This window comes from Zingiber officinale, chromosome 1A (genome assembly GCF_018446385.1).
Source record: "Zingiber officinale cultivar Zhangliang chromosome 1A, Zo_v1.1, whole genome shotgun sequence".
Taxonomy (NCBI): Eukaryota; Viridiplantae; Streptophyta; class Magnoliopsida; order Zingiberales; family Zingiberaceae; genus Zingiber; species Zingiber officinale.
In genome coordinates this window covers 95,613,246-95,631,402 of record NC_055987.1, presented here as the reverse complement: position 1 = coordinate 95,631,402, position 18,157 = coordinate 95,613,246, and the positions used below count along the sequence as shown (strand labels likewise).

General features: G+C 39.7%; 1 protein-coding gene across 1 annotated transcript; it reads left to right on the top strand.

Annotated features, from left to right (window-relative positions):
* Window positions 1-16,545: 16,545 nt before the first annotated feature.
* On the top strand, window positions 16,546-17,046 carry LOC122000477 (agamous-like MADS-box protein AGL80). The gene has a single exon (XM_042554871.1). It carries the CDS (start codon window positions 16,546-16,548, stop codon window positions 17,044-17,046), a length of 501 nt encoding a protein of 166 aa, XP_042410805.1.
* Window positions 17,047-18,157: the final 1,111 nt, after the last annotated feature.

The window sequence follows — 18,157 nt, the reverse complement described above, 5'->3', positions numbered from 1 at the left end:
ACCTGATCCCGAAGGTTCAGGTTATGTTATAAGATCTAGAACCCCTATATAAAGGAGGTCTTGGGTAGCTATTAATAATACAACGAATATGAACAAAATAGCAACTCTTGTACTCTCATTCTCTTAGCAACTACTGTACTGTCAAAGTGTAAAAGGCTTCTTCGCCTTCAGAGAAGGAGTTTTCTTACTGCGCTTTTCTTACTGCCCTAGATTAACAACCCTCTTGATTGTAACCAGGTTAAATTCTGTCTCCTGTTATTTCTGCTATTATTTTTATTATTGTTGTTTTATTTTAAGAGTTGAAAAGCTTTGAGGAGGCTATAATATTTATCGTAGGCAATTCACCCCCCTCTTGCCGGTCCCCGCTGCATCAACAAGTGGTATCAAAGCCCAACAACCTCAGAGGGACTAACCGCCATCTGAAGAACAAAGATCAGAACAATGGTCGGAGCGAACATTCATCCCCTAAAGTTCGACGGAGATTTCGCTACATGGAAGCGAACAATGGAGGTATTCTTTAAAATGGATTTTAATATTCTTATTATAATGAAATATGGTTTTGCAGCTCTGAAAGATAAAGAAGAAAACACGTGGAGCAAGAAGGAGCAAGCCGATTTTGTCGCCAACGGAAAGGCTGAGTTCCACCTGCGCAGCGTTCTGCCACCTCAGGAGGTAAATGGGATCGGAAGCTACGACTCCGCCAAAGATCTCTGGGAAAAATTCCTGGAGCTTCATGAAGGTACTTCCGAGGAGAAGCTAACAAGGCACGACATCCTCCGGACCCAGTTGACGAACCTCCGATGAACCAAGGAGAAAAGGTAGCGCAACTCCAAGCAAGGATCAAAGAGCTGATCACGCAACTAACCAATCTTGGAGAAGAAGTAACGAACCAGAACTCGATCCGATACGCACTCAACGCCTTCCTGAGAACTCCCGAGTGGACCTCCTTAGTAGATGTGTACTACATCTCTAAGGATTTCGAGGTAAGTACTTTAGAACATTTGTTTTCTACTTTTGAACTTCACGAATCTCAAGTTGTAGAGCCCAATGGAGTAGAAAAGATTAGTCAGAGCATCACTTTGAAGGCAAGAACAAACGGTTCTGACTCCGAAGCCTCGATCGACGGATTGGAAGCGGCACTATTGGTAAAACGCTTTAATAAATTTTTTAAATCTAATAAATTTAGATCACGGTCGAAGAAGTTCCAGCAAAAGAAAAGAGTGGTTCGTTGCTACAATTGCAACGAAGAAGGACATATTAAAGATGACTGCCCAAAACTGAAAAGCAAAAGTAAAGAAAAGAGTAAGAAGCCAGCTCGACCCAAATACAACCTAAAGGCCACGTGGGATGATTCATCGTACTTCGAATCCGATGTCAAAGAATTCTCGGGACTAGCACTGATGGCGAACCATCAGCTAGAAAAAATGTCTAGCTCAGAAACGAGCATAGATGAAGGGGGAGGAACAGCAGAAGAAGAAAAAAACTGTGATGAAGGGGGAGCATCGCAAGACGAGGTAAGTAAGGTACGTGCCCTAAACCCTAAACAGTCCTTTCGTTTTATTAAAGCTCTTTCTAAATAATTAGATAAAGTAGAAAAGGAAAATGAATATTTGAAATAAAAAAATGAAGTTTTAAAATTAGAAATTAAAAAATTGAAAACTGATGCATGTTTTAAAAATGTTTTTCCACATTCAAAATTAAAGTTAAATGGAAAATTAAATTGGTACATAAGAAAGTATCAGGGTCAACTTAGGAAAATACCAAGAAACTATGTACCCCCTAAGTTTTTAACCAACCCTGTAGGTAGGAACCTTTATTGGGTTCCAAAATCTTTACTGGTTTAAATTTCTCCTTTAGTTAAAAGCTTACAGTGAGAAAATTAAACATTGAGGTTCTTTATGGAAGCTTTGTCTAAGGAAGTGGTTGTTGCTCCAATAACCAAGAAGGCCTAGTGTCTCGCCACGACCTGGAAGCCGAAATATCGAAATAAAAATGTTTAATTAACTTTCTGATAAAATCATTAAAATTAGAATTAAATAATGCTTTGAAAAGTTTTTAAACATTTCCTTAGAAATTCTTTAAATTTTTTAATTCTCTAGAAAAAATGTTTCTTGAAATTTTTACTTAGAAATTCTTTTTGGAAAATTCTGAAAATTCATTTTAACTTGGAAAATTTTTCAAAACTTAGAAATTTTTGAAATAAAACCTAACTCAGTTTTTTTAATCTTTACTCAGAAATTGTTTAACTTTGAATTTTTTGCTGTGATCAAAGGGGGAGAATAAAGATAAGTTCAGTTAGGGGTCAGTTAGGGGGAGTTAGTTAAATTTTTTTTTAGTATAAATTTTCATGTTGCAATTTATTTTAAAGTTACAAATTTATGCCTGAATTGTTAGTTTAGTAATTTCTTTAAATTACTATCTGTTTATTTTAACCCTAACCTGAACTTGGGTTGATGCACATCAAAAAGGGGGAGATTGTTGAACCCCGTGGTAGTTTTGATGTGATCAACCAAGTTTAGGTTAGGTCCTGCTTTGTGTTTGATCCCTGTGTCTAAGTGTGCAAGAGCTTAGGAGAGCAGGAAGTCGAGCGGAAGACGCAGCTAGCGAGAAGGACGACACGGGAAGGGAGCCGACGGGCTCGGTGCATCCGAAGGACGAGAGAGCTGCGGAAGAGTACACCCGGTGGGCGTGAAGAACATGCACGGTGTTCGAGGGACGTAAAGTCGGGACGAAGGACTGCTCGAGGAGAAGGCTTGAAATTGGGTTCGGGTGAGCCCTATTCCGGATGGTCGAAATCACCCAAAGAAGCCAAACCAGAGCAAGTCAACTGGAAGTTGACTTGTCAATGGTTCGGTCGACTGAACCTCCTGATCGTTCGACCGAACCCCTCTCAATCAACAGCCAATCGCCAACGCCACGTCAGAAGCTGATCATTGGTAAAGCTGATCGGTCGACCGAACCTCTTGATCGGTCGATTGAACCGAAGTTAATCCAGAGACTTAATCGAGCAAATTGATCGGGCCAACTCAGCTGGAGTCCGTTGGCCGATCGGTCGATCGAACATAAGGATCAGTCAACCGAACCAATGCTTGATCCTCAGAGACTACACCTGGATGGAAGACTGGGCAGGTGCAGTAGGTTCGGTCGACCGAACCTGGGGATCGGTCGACCGATCCCTCTCGAGTCAAACCTGATCCCGAAGGTTCAGGTTATGTGATAAGCTCTAGAACACCTATATAAAGGAGGTCTCGGGTAGCTATTAATAATACAACGAATATGAACAAAATAGCAACTCTTGTACTCTCATTCTCTTAGCAACTACTGTACTGTCAAAGTGTAAAAAGCTTATCCACCTTCAGAGAAGGAGTTTTCTTACTGCGATTTTCTTACTGCCCTGGATTAACAACCCTCTTGGTTGTAACCAGGTTAAATTCTATTCTTGTTATTTCTGCTGTTAATTTTATTATTGTTGTTTTATTTTAAGAGTTGAAAAGCTTTGAGGAGGGTATAATATTTATCGCAAGCAATTCACTCTCTCTTGCGGGTCCCCGCTGCACCAACAACGGATCATTGGCCAATCGGAGAGACCGTTGCCTGATCGACCATCTGAGTAAACAAGTATAATTAGTCCGGTGGCAGGAGAACAAGCTACGCGGGCTGGGAGCTCAAGCCGAGCGGGCCACCAGTCTGGCTCGAAGAATGACGTTAGCATTATACACTTAATGAAGTAATAAAATAAAATAGAAAAAGATGGATAATTAATAAAGGAAAGAGAAAATCAAATAGAATACTCTATCTATCATTAAATGAGAAGAAGTCAAGACAAAAATATCCCCTGTCGGTAATCAATATTATTAAATAGGGGAAGATGGAGGGTCACCAGAAAAGGTATAAAAAGGGCACGCTAGGTATGAAGAAAGGAAAGAAAAATCTTTATCCGTAGTACTCACTTTTTTCCTCTCTTGTTTATGACTTGAGCGTCGGAGGGCCAACGCCAGTGACCCCTTCCCTGGTTTTGGTTTTGTTTTACATAGAGCGAGGTCTTCATCTTGTCAGCGGAGCTGCCACCTCCCCAGCTTTCTAGCTTCGTGCCTTGGGACAGGATCATTTTGGTGTCGTCTATGGGAATGTAGCCTGCATCCGAGCAAGAAGATGGAAGACGCTGGATGACTTACAACAGTGACTCATAAACGACAGGATCTCGACGGATTAATACAAGCTCAAGTGACGAAGATATTGGAGCAACAACAACAACGGGCGCTAGCCGAATGGCAAGTACAGGAGCCTACAGCTTCCGCAGAAGGTCGCCGGGCTGAGCGAGAAGATCGAATGGAACATCTTTTCATTCAGGACCCGAATGGAAAGAGGTCAATCAACACCTATGGGGAAGAACCTCATGCGCCGGCCCCGTACGTCAAGCGCCATTTTGGACCTCGACAGAAGAGAGGGGCTGGGCTGACAGAGATCGGGGATCATCCTCTGATGAGGCACCCGTTCGAAACACAAGAAAAAGGAAACCCAAGGAGGACGACTCGCCCCAATAGGTCAACAAACAGTTTTCAGAGGGAATTCTAAATGACCCTCTGCCGAAGCACTATACCTCATTAATGATCGGGGAATATAATAGGATGACCGAGCCTGACAACCACCTGGCCAAGTTTGACAACGCAACCATGTTGTACCAATATACGAACAGGGTAAAATGCCTAGTCTTCTTGACCATATTATCTGAATCAGCACAACACTGGTTCAGACATTTGCAGAGCGGCTCGATTCGTAGCTTCAAAGACTTTCGAGCGGCCTTCGTACATCACTTTGATAGCAGTCCCCGCCACTGGAAGATAAGCGTGAATCTATTCTCACTGAGGCAAGGGCCGCGAGAGGCCTTAAGGTCATATATCCAACGATTTAATCAGGTGGCGATGGACATCCTAGCGGTCTCCTCGGATGTATTAGTTAACGCTTTCACGCAGGGGCTCACTGAAGGAGAATTCTTCCGGTCACTCATTCAGAAGCCTCCAAAGGAATTTGGCGATCTACAAAAAAGAGACAATGAATACATCAATGTAGAAGAAGCCTAGGCGACCAAGAAAAAGGAGGCACCCACCGAACCAGCGAATGTGTCAACCGAGTAGCCATCAGCCTCCTAAAGGGCCTTGATCGAGAGAAACTCAACCACAACATGAGCATAGGACGCATGCTGTGCAGCACGTTGGGGTCGGACGCCCAAAAGCCTCCAGGGGTAAAATATGACGCCGATGCTTTGCTTCTTCCATCAATCGGTGACTCATAATACACGAGACTGCTACCTGGCTAGCAGGCCGACCCCAAGAAGGTAGTATCGTCAATCACCACCGCCCGATTGGAAATATAGGTGTCAATCAACTAGGCGAAGGGAAGATGAAAAGATAGCGGTCGAACCATGCCGCCATCAATCTCAACGACGGAACAGTCTAAGTCCTGTTCGAGAGCAGGCTGAATGGAGATGACACGCAGCTTGAGAGGAAGAAAATATGAGCAACGCCGCTTGGGGTGAAATTGGAATGATCGTCGGGGGGCCGACTGGCGATGATTCTAATCGAGCGAGAAAGTTACACGCGCGGCGGTTTGAAACTCAGCAATCGGCTACAGCAAAGAGAAGGCCGAGGGACCTAAGATCAGCTTCGGTCTGAAGGATTTAGAGGGGGTTATCTGTTCGGTAATAGCTAATTATGTTATTCACCATACCTTTGTTGACACAGGAAGTTCACCGCTCGGTGAACATCATCTTTAAGAAAGTATTTGATCAGCTGCAAATCGACCAGAGCAATTTACTGCCCATGACGACTCAACTCTACGTGTTCTCCGACAACGAAGTATTGCCGATCGACCAACTGTGCCTGGCCGTCTCGCTCGGGGAAGAGCAGCAGAAGCGGACATGGATGACCAATTTCATTGTGGTGAATGTGGCATCATCCTACAATGTCATTCTGGGCCGACCAACATTGAATGAGTTCCGAGCGGTGGTATCCACTTTCTGCCAGAAAATCAAATTCCCGGTTGGGAGACAAGGTGGGCGAGGTCAGAGGCGATCTATTGGCCGTTCGACGTTGTTACGTCGAGATGGTCAGAATGGAAACACGAACCGCTCGGAAGACACTTCCCTTGGAGGTGAACGCTATCTCGGAGAAGCCTCCTACTCTGGTCCACGATGAAAAGGAGGAGGTCCAAATCCATCCAAACCGATCGGAGGCGATGACCTTTATCGTCGCCGATCTAGAAAGTGAGAAGAAAACAGAATTTGTTGCTTGCCTTAGACGAAACTATGACGTGTTCGCCTGGTCGACACACGAATTGTCTTGCATTTTTCCGAACGTAGCTTAGCACGAGCTACATGTTCGATCAGACTCTCGGCCAGTTAAACATAACGACGATGAAATTTGATAGAATCTGAGAAAAAAACATAAGAATAAAAATAATTATTATGTTTAACAAATATATTTTGATAAATATCATTAATAGAATAAATCATATAATTTTATTTCATACATTCAAATAATTAAATATTTCAAAAGTTCTTAACCAAATTTATTATCATTAGGAGTTTTAGGGATGATAAAAAATTAAATTTTCATGGCTAATAATATAATAGAAAAACAAAAATAGGTACCTTGAGAGATCATTGCGAGATGGGGGAGATCATCGCAAGAAAATTATTGATTAGCGACTAAAAATAGTAAAATTTTGTCACTAATTTAACGATAGAAATTCACTAAATTAATATCCAAAAATATGTACAAAATTATAAAATCACACCAATCAAAATAATATAAATAACTACATCCAAATTCATATAATTACAATATCAACACCGATCCAAATCCCCAGGACCCCGCATGGCGGGAGCTTCGTGCACTAGACTGTCCTTTTTATCTAAACCATAAATTTCAAAATATATATAGAAGACATGAAATCTTGCATCTCTACTACTGCGTTGATTTGGTCTTCCATCGACTATTTTATTGTCATGACTCAATTCTTGATTATACTTCCTTAATGCTTACACTTACATTTAAATACTTACAAGAAAGCACCTCTATAATGTTGGATCGAGACCGCGCTAGAGGAGGAGGAGGAGGGGGGGGGGGTGAATAGCGCTCGCGGCTATTTCGTTCGATTCGTAAAACACTCGAGTAAAGACGCAGCGGAATAAAAGCAAACAACACAAAGACACAGGTCAATTTTACTTCGTTCGGAGCCTAAGGCGACTCCCACTCGAAGGCCCGCGATCCTTGATCGCTTCCGGTGGGCAACAACTATAAGTTCAAAAGTATACAAAAGATGAGTTACAAGTAAAGCAGTAAGTAATCTTATACCGACAATGGAAAATACTGAATTGAAGCTTCGGGTTGTCGGTGTCGAGTTGCAGCACTTCGGGATGAGTTTGTTAGTAGCTAAATGCAGAAGGAAGACTTGCAACTTGTTGTGCTGAGCTGCTGGTCGAACCCCCTTTATAAACAGTGTTCAAGGCGCCTTAAACAAGCTCCAAAGCACCTTAAACGAGAATTTTATCCCGATCTGCTTGCTGGGATAATCCTTTGACTGCCGCGACCTGAAGGCGCCTTAAACCCTTTCAAGGCGCCTTCAAGCTGTCTAAGGCGCCTTCAACCCATCCAAGGCGCCTTAAGCCTACTCTTCGCGCCAACTCAGGATTTTGAACCCGAGGCGCCTCCAAGTCCCATGGAGGCGCGTCGGACACTGTTCATCCGAGGCAAATCTTCGTTATTTTGTACCTGCAAGACATGTTAGTCCCAAACAACATCCTGCAACACAAAGTTAGCACAAAATAACAGTATGGATAATATAGAATGCTTAAGACAGTCTCCGGACTGTCCGGGTCTGACTTCGAATTTCCTACCGGAAACCCTAGGTCGACCCGACGCCTACTGTTCCCTCTACGGGGAACGCGTCCTCACCTACTCCACTCAGGAGATTTACCTGTTGCCAGTACGATCCTCCAGATCGACTGGACTTTTGCTCAGCACTCGATACTCCCGGACTTTCTGCTGGACATCTGCTTCCCGGCTAGTCCAGTCTTTCACCTGGTTCGCGACACCAGGACTTTCCACCTAGGGTTACCACCCCTAGGACTTTTTGCCTGAAGTCATCGACCTGCCAAGACTTTCCGCATAGGGTTACCACCCCCTATGACCTAGGGTTACCACCCCCTAGGGTTTTTCCCTTTGCCTAACCGCAGCTAGGACTTTTCTCTACCTAGGGTTACGACCCCTTAGGACCTAGGGTTACCACCCCCTAGGGTTTTCACCTGCCTAACCGCAGTTAGGACTTTCCTGAAACACTCATTCAACATGTTAGATAACAACAACCCTTAACTTTGAATCCTTTGCCATTATCAAAACTCAGGTTCGATCGTCGGATGCTTCTCGCACCAACAATCTCCCCCTTTTTGATTATGGCAATCCAAATTCAAAGTTAAGTAAAACCAATGCATAAGTATATTAAAAAGTTTTAAGTGAGCAAGCTTAAGTATATAAATTCAAATGAATGCCTAACTTAAGCTAACACTTAAACTTTTGTGAAGCTCCCCCTTAATACAGGGTTTCCTTTTTGAATTTTTACTTTACTTTTGAATTTCCTACTCTCCCCCTTTGCCATTTATCAAAAAAATAAGCTAGTTGAAAATAATTTTCAATTTTTCTTTTTGAAAAGTAAATTAGATTATGAAAAAAACAGGATAAGTGATACGTTGAAAAATAAATTTTCACCTAAAATTTTGAAAGCACTGACTTAAAATTTTGCAAAATTATCTGAACGGTAACTTAGAAAATATCTTATTAAGAATTTATAAAGTTATGTTTCAAGATTGGCTAAGTTTGAAAAAAAATTGAAAGTTGCTCTAAGAATCACTTAGCTAAGCCTTTTGGAAACATTGAATTTTGAAAAGCTACTTAGCTTAATTTTGAATAAAATAGTACTTATTTTTGAAAAAAGAACTTGTTAATTTTTAGGTTGAAGAGAGAGAATAGCTAATATTTTAATTTAGGTTATTTATTTAGTTGGTCCTTAAGTCCAAGCATGAGTCCAGTTCAATAGATTGACTTTAAGAGGTATCAGAGCCCTAAAGATCAAACATGCTTAACCTGAATATTTGCATTTCCTTTAGTTTGAGAGATACTTTTAGCTGAGATAAGGTTATTTTTATCTTTAACAAGTAACTAAGTAAATTTTTGTGATATCACAACACTTTAAATTCTTAGTTTTTTAAAGAGGGAGTTTAGCTAAAAAAATTGATCAGCTAAGATTTTTACTTTTTAAAATACTTTTATCAAGGACTTAGCTAAACTTATGAGGATAATAGTTTTGTTAAGTATTTAACCTTAAAAAGATTTAGTTTTTCAAAACAAACTGTTTTGATGAAATTTTGAGAATGCTTTGGAAAATACTTAGCATTTTCAGCAGAACTTAGCATTTGAAAACAATTGTACTTAGCTAATTTTTTTTTTAAACACTTTAAAAAGTACTTAGCTAAATGTTTTTGAAAAAATATTTAGCTAACTTTGAAAATACTTAGCTATGTTTTCAACTTAAACATGATTGCGTTGAGAAAATAATTTAACTAAATTTAGTTAGAGAAAACTTAATTAAGTACATAGCTTTAAAAACATTTAGCTTCTAGAGGAGTTATAATTTTAGAGTCAGGTCATCAATAATTTTAATTTTAAAGCTAAAAAATAACTTGAATTTTCGAAGATATGCCAAAAATAGTTTTTAATTTTGAGGTCAAGTCAAAATTTTTAAAGAAAAAATAATTTTAAAACCGACTTAAAATCACTCCCTCTTAATTAATGCCTTAATAAATTTTTGAGTTCAGGAGTTCAAGCATGAGAGGTTAAAAAAAATTATTTTCCTAATTTTCCATCTCACTCAATCTAGATTAACAAGCATGTTTAGCATTTGAGTGAACGTGAGATGGAGTTGTTTTTACAGTTGATATAAAACATAAGTTTTGAATTTCAAATAATTTTGAAATGAAGTTTTAAAAGATTTTAGTTTTGCAAAGATTTTTAAAATGATTTTGAAATTAAGTTTTGAAATGATTTTGAAATTAAATTTTGAAAAGATTTGAAATTAATTTTGAAAAGATTTGAAAATGATTTTGAAATTTAGTTTTGTAAAGATTTTAAAATGATTTTGAAATTAAGTTTTGAAAAGATTTTGAAATTTAGTTTGAAATTAATTTTTGAAAAGATTTTGAAATAATTTTGAAATTAATTTTGAACAGATTTTGAAATAATTTTGAAAAAATTTTAAATAATTTTGAAATTGATTTTGAAAATATTTGAAATTAATTTTGAAAAGATTTTTAAATAATTTTGAAATTGAGTTTAAAATAATTTTGAAATTGAGTTTTAAAATAATTTTGAAATCGAGTTTTAAAAATCATTTTAGTTTTGAAAATAATTCAAGTTAATTAAAGATAATTTAATTGTTAATTAACTTGATTTAAGTTCAAGTCAATTTTCATAATTTGATTTCTTAGTCATCTCACACAATCTAGATTGTCAATCAGGGAACCCTATAATTGTTGTGAGATGAATTATTGTGAAATTTAAGGGTCTGGTTTAACTTTGCGTTAGATTCAGGTTTAGCTTTGGGTTCAACAAGTATGCATTCTTTGGATAAACTTCTGGGCTATGGTGAGTCACAAGGAGCTCATTAAAGTAACCATGCCTTCGAGGTTTCCCAAATAGTCCTACCCATTGAACTTAATACTAATCCTTGGTCTAACTAGTTAGGATCTATTTAAGGGTAGCTTCGGTCAGCTCCACTTGACCAAATGCACCAGGTCGAAGCCATAACTTCCTAGACATGCGATGCCCAAGCTTCCCTAACGTACTATCATCCAAAAATTTCACCAGTACTGTGGGTCAAGTTAAACTTAGCCCGTTTTAATCTAACCTTAATTACCCTGCCGGGTAATCTACTCTTGTTTTACCCATTTCGGGTAGATTAAGTTCAGCTATTCTGGATCCTCCATCTATATTTTGAATTTATGATTTAATTTCAAATTTTTAATTTGATTTTGATTTTTGAATTTTGAATTTATAATTTAATTTTGAATTTTTATTAATATCGTTTTTCTTTTTGCTCCCCTTGGATCATAGCCTCGATAAGGTCTATCAAGGTAATAGACTTGATCCTTGGGGACCCAATATTGACCAAGTCCAACTTGATTGACCAAGTTGGACTTAGGTACCCATGCTTGGACTACCTTTTTATTATTTCTATTTACTAATGATAAATACGATTTGTATTTTCTTTTAGTTTTAAATCCAAGTCCGGATTTGTTGTAAATGGCTCGCTGTTTTCCAAGAATCAGATCCAGATTCTTGGAACCCAAAGTAAACTGTTCCAACATGTTCTTGAGTTCTTTAACTTGAGTTTTCAAATTGGAATTTTCTTCCTCAAGTTGTTGGACTTGGGTTGAATTTCCAATTTGAACTGGCTCAGTTAAAGGACTCGAGTTAGTCACTTTCTTAAGGGTTGTTACCTCCTTTTGGAGTGACTTGACTCGGACGTTAGATTTAGCCAACTTTTTTAGTAAGTAAGGGACTAAATTTTCTGAATTATCTAAGCAAATACTAGAAATTAAAGAACTTACAGTGGGTTTAGAACCTTCGGAAATGGATACGGATCCGTGGCTTCGCTCGGACTCGGTTCCAGATTCGCTTTCGGTATCTGTCTCGTATTCGGACTCAGTTTCCGCCATAGATGCTAGTACTGGTAATGCGAGGAAGCTTGTCACTTCTTCTTCGTCAGTCTCTGATTTGTCTGAAGATTCAGACCATGTTGCCTTCATCATCTGTTTCTTTCTAGCTTCCTCTGTCTTGCTTGTACCTACAACCAACGTAATACCTTCCTCGACCGAAGTAGTGTCATACTGTTCATCTAATTCAAATAAATTGTCTATTAAATTATGCTTACTTACTTGGGTACCTTCGTGTAACTGAATCAGATTCTTCCACAGCTCCCTGGCGCTTGAGAATGGGCCGGCGCGATTCAGCTCCTTATTCGTTAAGCCGCATTGTAGTGTATACGTTGCTTTTGCGTTTGCTTCTACCTTTTTGATAAGGTTCGCGTCCCAGTTCTCGTACGGTAGTGGCATGCCGGCGCCGTCAGTTGGTATTTCGAGCCCGGTCTTGGTGATCATCCAGACATTGAACTCAATTTGTAGGTACGACTCCATTCGGCCTTTCCAGTAGCCGAAGTCTTCGCCGGAGAAAAGCGGTGGACGAGTGGTGCTATAGCCTTCTTGGAGAGCCATTGAATCTTGCACGAAAAAGTGAGCAAAAAACTTGTCCCAGGACTTAATCCTGGATTAGTAGTGTGGTAGAAGGATAGAAATAGAAATTTATGAGATTCGAGAAAAATAATAAAATAATAATAAAATATTATTAAAAAAATATTTAAAAAATATTATTTCAAATTTTGCCAAATTCAATATTTTATCAATACTAATAAACCGTGAAAGGATGAAAATGAATTTTTTAAAAATAATTTTGGAGGGAAAATACGAAAGGCGTATTTTGGTGGTTTACCCTATACAAACGACAAAGCCACGAAAAATGCTTGAATGGTGGTTGCACTAGTTCAAAGCGACCCCGCTCTGATACCAATTGTTGGATCGAGACCACGCTAGAGGGGGGGGGGGGGTGAATAGCGCTCGCGGCTATTTCGTTAGATTCGTAAAACACTCGAGTAAAGACGCAGCGGAATAAAAACAAACAACACAAAGACACAGGTCAATTTTACTTCGTTCGGAGCCTAAGGCGACTCCTACTCGAAGGCCCGCGATCCTTGATCGCTTCCGATGGGCAACAACTATAAGTTCGAAAGTATACAAAAGATGATTTACAAGTAATGCAGTAAGTAATCTTATACCGACAATGGAAAATACTAAATTGAAGCTTCGGGTTGTCGGTGTCGAGTTGCAGCACTTCGGGATGAGTTCGTTAGCAGCTAAATGCAGAAGGAAGACTTGAAACTTGTTGTACTGAGCTGCTGGTCGAACCCCCTTTATAAACAGTGTTCAAGGCGCCTTAAACAAGCTCCAAGGCACCTTAAACGAGAATTTTATCCTGATCTGCTTGCTGGGATAATCCTTTGACTGCCGCGACCTGAAGGCGCCTTAAAGGGTTTAAGGCGCCTTCAAGCTGTCAAAGGCGCCTTCAACCCATCCAAGGCGCCTTAAGCCTACTCTTCGCGCCAGCTCAGGATTTTGAACCCGAGGCGCCTCTAAGTCCCATGGAGGCGCCTCGGACACTGTTCATCCGAGGCAAATCTTCGTTATTTTGTACCTGCAAGACATGTTAGTCCCAAACAACATCCTGCAACACAAAGTTAGCACAAAATAACAGTATGGATAATAAAGAATGTTTAAGACAGTCTCCGGACTGTCCGGGTCTGACTTCGAATTTCCTACCGGAAACCCTAGGTCGACCCGACGCCTACTGTTCCCTCTACGGGGAACGCGTCCTCACCTACTCCACTCAGGAGATTTACCTGTTGCCAGTACGATCCTCTAGATCGACTGGACTTTTGCCCAACACTCGATACTTCCGGACTTTCTGCTGGTCATCCGCTTCCCGGCTAGTCCAGTCTTTCACCTGGTTCACGACACCAGGACTTTCCACCTAGGGTTACCACCCCCTAGGAATTTTTGCCTGAAGTCATCGACCTACCAAGACTTTCAGCATAGGGTTACCACCCCCTATGACCTAGGGTTACCACCCCCTAGGGTTTTTCCCTTTACCTAACCGCAGCTAGGACATTTCTCCACCTAGGGTTACCGCCCCCTAGGACCTAGGGTTACCACCCCCTAGGGTTTTCACCTGCCTAACCGCAGTTAGGACTTTCCTGAAACACTCATTCAACATGTTAGATAACAACAACTCTTAACTTTAAATCCTTTGCCATTATTAAAACTCAGGTTCGATCGTCGGATGCTTCCCGCACCAACATATAAGATGACAAATTAAGTCAAAGTAAATTGCTACATCTGGCTTGATTCAGAGCGACTTCACCTGAATAAAAGAAAAATAGATTATATGCTCTGATTACATAAAATTACAATCAGAGCAGATTTGATCTATATAATTAAGATGCATAAAATCCCCAACTATGAAGTGCAATTTGTTAATTTCTTTGCTTTTGTGGATAAGTATTTGGCTGTCTTAGTTTAGTAACTGATTTCTTGTTATAAGACGACTACCTTGTGGGAACCTATAGCCATTATCTTCTCTGCCATGCTGAAGAAACAGTCAGTTAGCTCATCGCTGTAGATAACAATATCAGTTGCCAAGAGGACCGTAACACTTTCAACCTCGCCGATCTCCTCAAAGCTCCGCAGGTATCTTTTATTCGGGGACCTAGAGTAGTCAAGAGAATGTATAATTGTGGCAAGGTAATGAAGAACAACAACTAAAACTTTTAATGAATAGTCTTAATTTCAGCAAGACAGAGAGAATGAACTCACTCCTTATTTTTTAGCCATAGTTGTTTTATCATTTTTATTATAACAAAGAGTAAGTACCAGAAAAAAATAATTATTGTATATGACGTTTCCTTTTTGTTTCTTAGAGTAATGAGTTATGAACAACCTTTCAAATAATTATCATCCTCAAACAAGGTGCATAGGCAATTATGATTTTTTACATCTTACTGTTATTTATCCTCCAAACAAATTGGGTGAAACATATTAAATTCATCATGTTTACTTACTTGTATATGTTCAGAATTCGCCGGGCAATTATCACATTACATATTGCTTCAAGATGACAACTTTAGACAAAGGATGATAATTCTTCTGGTCAAATAATGTAGATGGCCAAGCCATCAATTAACAAACTTGTTGTCGTGCGCTCACTCTTTGGATCATTGGTGAAGGGGATGAGGAGACCTGAGATTCATTCAAAGAGAGGGTTAATTTGATTGGCCGTGGGACGGATCTTGGCCACACTCCAATCCTCAAGTTAAGGTTGTTCGAGGTGATATGCAAAATAGAAATGGTGATGGAGAAGAAGAGTAGAACCTCGTGGAGTTGAAGAGAATTCAGAATCCCCTTTTATTATCTTCGTGAGTGTATGTATAGTTGTCCGGAAAACATCTCCACATCAACTAAAATATCATCATCGCGGGAACCAATGAGGGGACTAGATCTGGCAACCGATGGTTGTCTCTCCATCCATCCAACACCATGTGTCAGTAGGGATATCTAAGAGATCAGATCTAATAACCTTGTAATTGTTCCTCCATTCTCAGGATACATGTGTCGTAGAATATTCGCAGTAAGGGTTAGTAAGCCTGTATCGGGCATAGACCTGTCTTAAAGATGAAAAATATGATATTGATGTGGAGTGACCTTAGGAATATACGAAGCCAGGATCTGACACGGAGAAAATGTCAGGATCTACCTTTGAGGGAGAGTGTCAGCGACTGGGGCCAAGACAGAGATGAAGCTAGTGATCATAGCAGGGACCGAGAGAGAATCTATTGCTGAGACTAATCAAGACTAAGAAAAAGTCTGAGACTGAGGGATTTTGAGATTGAGACTGAGAGGGAGTCTAAGATAGAGGAAGTCTATAGCTTAGATTGAGAATAATAAGAAGTTTGAGAGGCATCCGAGAATGAGAGAAAATTTGAGATTGAGAGAGAGTTTGAGACTGAGATGTACTAGGGTCAGGAGTTGAGACAGGAGTTGAGACTGAGATATGATTGATGATTTGCCCTTTAATCAGACTTGCATGATGAGCACCCTAAGTTGGTTAAACCAGGTCTAAGTCACATCTGAGTTGAATTAACTTTTTCTTGGATCACGTTTGACCCATCTTAATTTTGACTGATAGATCAGCACGACTCTTGACCACGGGACACGTAGGAACTGACGGAGATCGCTGTGGGCCGCATCAATAATGATACAACAAAACTTTTTTGTTTTATCTGAATTATATGGACAATGATATCATCGATCAATTGACTTGGTAAAGTAAAACTCTGATCAGCTTTCATGGTTTGAATCGACCATTTTAGATCGGGTCAGTTGGAAACGATCAAGTCGGTTTGAACACGACCTATTGATTGATAAAATAATTTTGTTTGATCTAATTATGCGAATTATATTCATGCAAGATACATGTACATATCTTAATAGTGTTTTATATCGTTATATTATTTCCTATTATCATTGCACTGGCTTATTTATTTAATTAATGAATATCGTTGTCCTAATCCACAACCAATTTTGTGTTGATTTAAAAAGAAAGATTTGAAATTTAAAATTATGATCTCTTATTCAGGAAGGAAATAGTTAACATATATATAAGATTGAAAGAAATATTACAATTTGAAACTATGAAAGGAAACATGTTGGCGTTCCATTAATTGACGGGATTCGTTGTGATTCTTTTCCAAATTCAACAATAATTTAATTTGTATAAATTGATGGAGAGCGATTAATATAGATTAGCAGTTGATTAAAAGACCGCCATGGGGAGGAAGAAGGTGAAGCTCGCATGGATCACCAATGATGCCACGAGACGCACCACCTTCGAGAAGCGGAAGAAGGGCCTGGTGAAGAAGGTGAGCGAGCTGGCCACGCTCTGCGGCGTCGAGGCGTGCCTGGTCGTCTACGGGCCTCAGGATGCGGCGGAGGCGGAGCCGGAGGTGTGGCCGTCGCCGGCGGAGACAGCTCGCGTGGCCACGCGCTTCAATAGCATGCCGGAGATGTACCGGTGGCGCAAGATGACCGACCAGGAGGACTTCCTCCGGCAGCGCGTCGCCAAGCTGCAGGACCAACTCCGCCGCCAGGATCGCGAGAGCAGGGAGCTCGAAGTCAGCCTCTTCGCCCACGAGATTATGGCCGGCGGGCGGATCCTGGACGACGCTGACCTAAATGACGCGATGGGACTGGTGCAGATGATAGACATGAAGCTGAAGCTGGTGCAGAACAGGATAGCAGGGCCGTCTCAAGTCTATTTATGGTGCTAGGTAGAATAAAAATTAGATCTTTGATACTATTTTAAATAAATCATTTCACCCTTTTTCATACAAATTTGGGAAGGTTTAATTTTTTTAACAAAATAAAATATTAATTTAAAGAATATTTTTTATATAGAATTTAATTTTCTTCCTTTTTGAAATATAAAATTATTAATTAAATTTTTATATTCAAATTTAGATAACTTAATTTTTATATTCAAATTTGGATAGCTTAAACATAAGTCTTTATGACTTATGCCTAAAGTCGACCACGAGTAAATTGAGCAGACGATGTCCTTCAAGAATCCCACTCTCTTTGATGTGTCTATTTGCTCTTATATATTATGCATTGGCGCCGTCTAAGAAAAACGAGAGAAGACGTTGAGATAAAATCTTGGATTTTAATACTCTTCCAGAAGATTAAATTTTAAGACTAGAGCTTCGTTGTCTGTATGACTTCTATTATTTTTGCATGTTATTAATGATAGATAATATTTCTGGAAAATTCTGGAGATGGAGCCATGAGAGGGTGTTTGAACGGAAAATTTAATCACCAACAGAAAGTATCCTTCCACATTTATTACCGCATCACAAGTGGAAATCTCACGTCGTTGAAATTTTCTTACCGCTGTCCTTGTCGTGGCACAGCCGAATCCACTGAAAATACAAAACATGAGTTAGCTAACCTCTTTCTCGGACTGTACACTTGCTTTGTATAAATCTGAGATACATCAATTGTGGTAAAAAATGAATACGCTTGTCTCCAATACTCCCGCCAACTCGTCCCAAGACCAACACGAATGTGAGATACACCAAGACATCGTGGTGAGATGAGAAAGACATCGTGGAGACGAATCAAGATTCATGCTATTGGCTACAGCAAAGAGAAAGTTGAAAGATCCAAAATCAACTTCAACCCTAAAAACTTAGAGGGAAAAGAGATCCATTACGACGATGCACTGATCATCCAAGCAATAATTGTCAATTATACAATCCATTGAACTTTTGTTGATACAGGGAGTTCAGTGAATATCATTTATAAAAAGGCATTCGATCAGTTGTAAATCGACCAGAGCGAACTGCTGCCGATGATGACTCCGCTCTATGATTTCACGGGTAA

Excerpts from the sequence above, each read along its gene's own strand:
- LOC122000477 (XM_042554871.1), top strand. The coding sequence starts at position 16,546 with ATGGGGAGGAAGAAGGTGAAGCTCGCATGGATCACCAATGATGCCACG.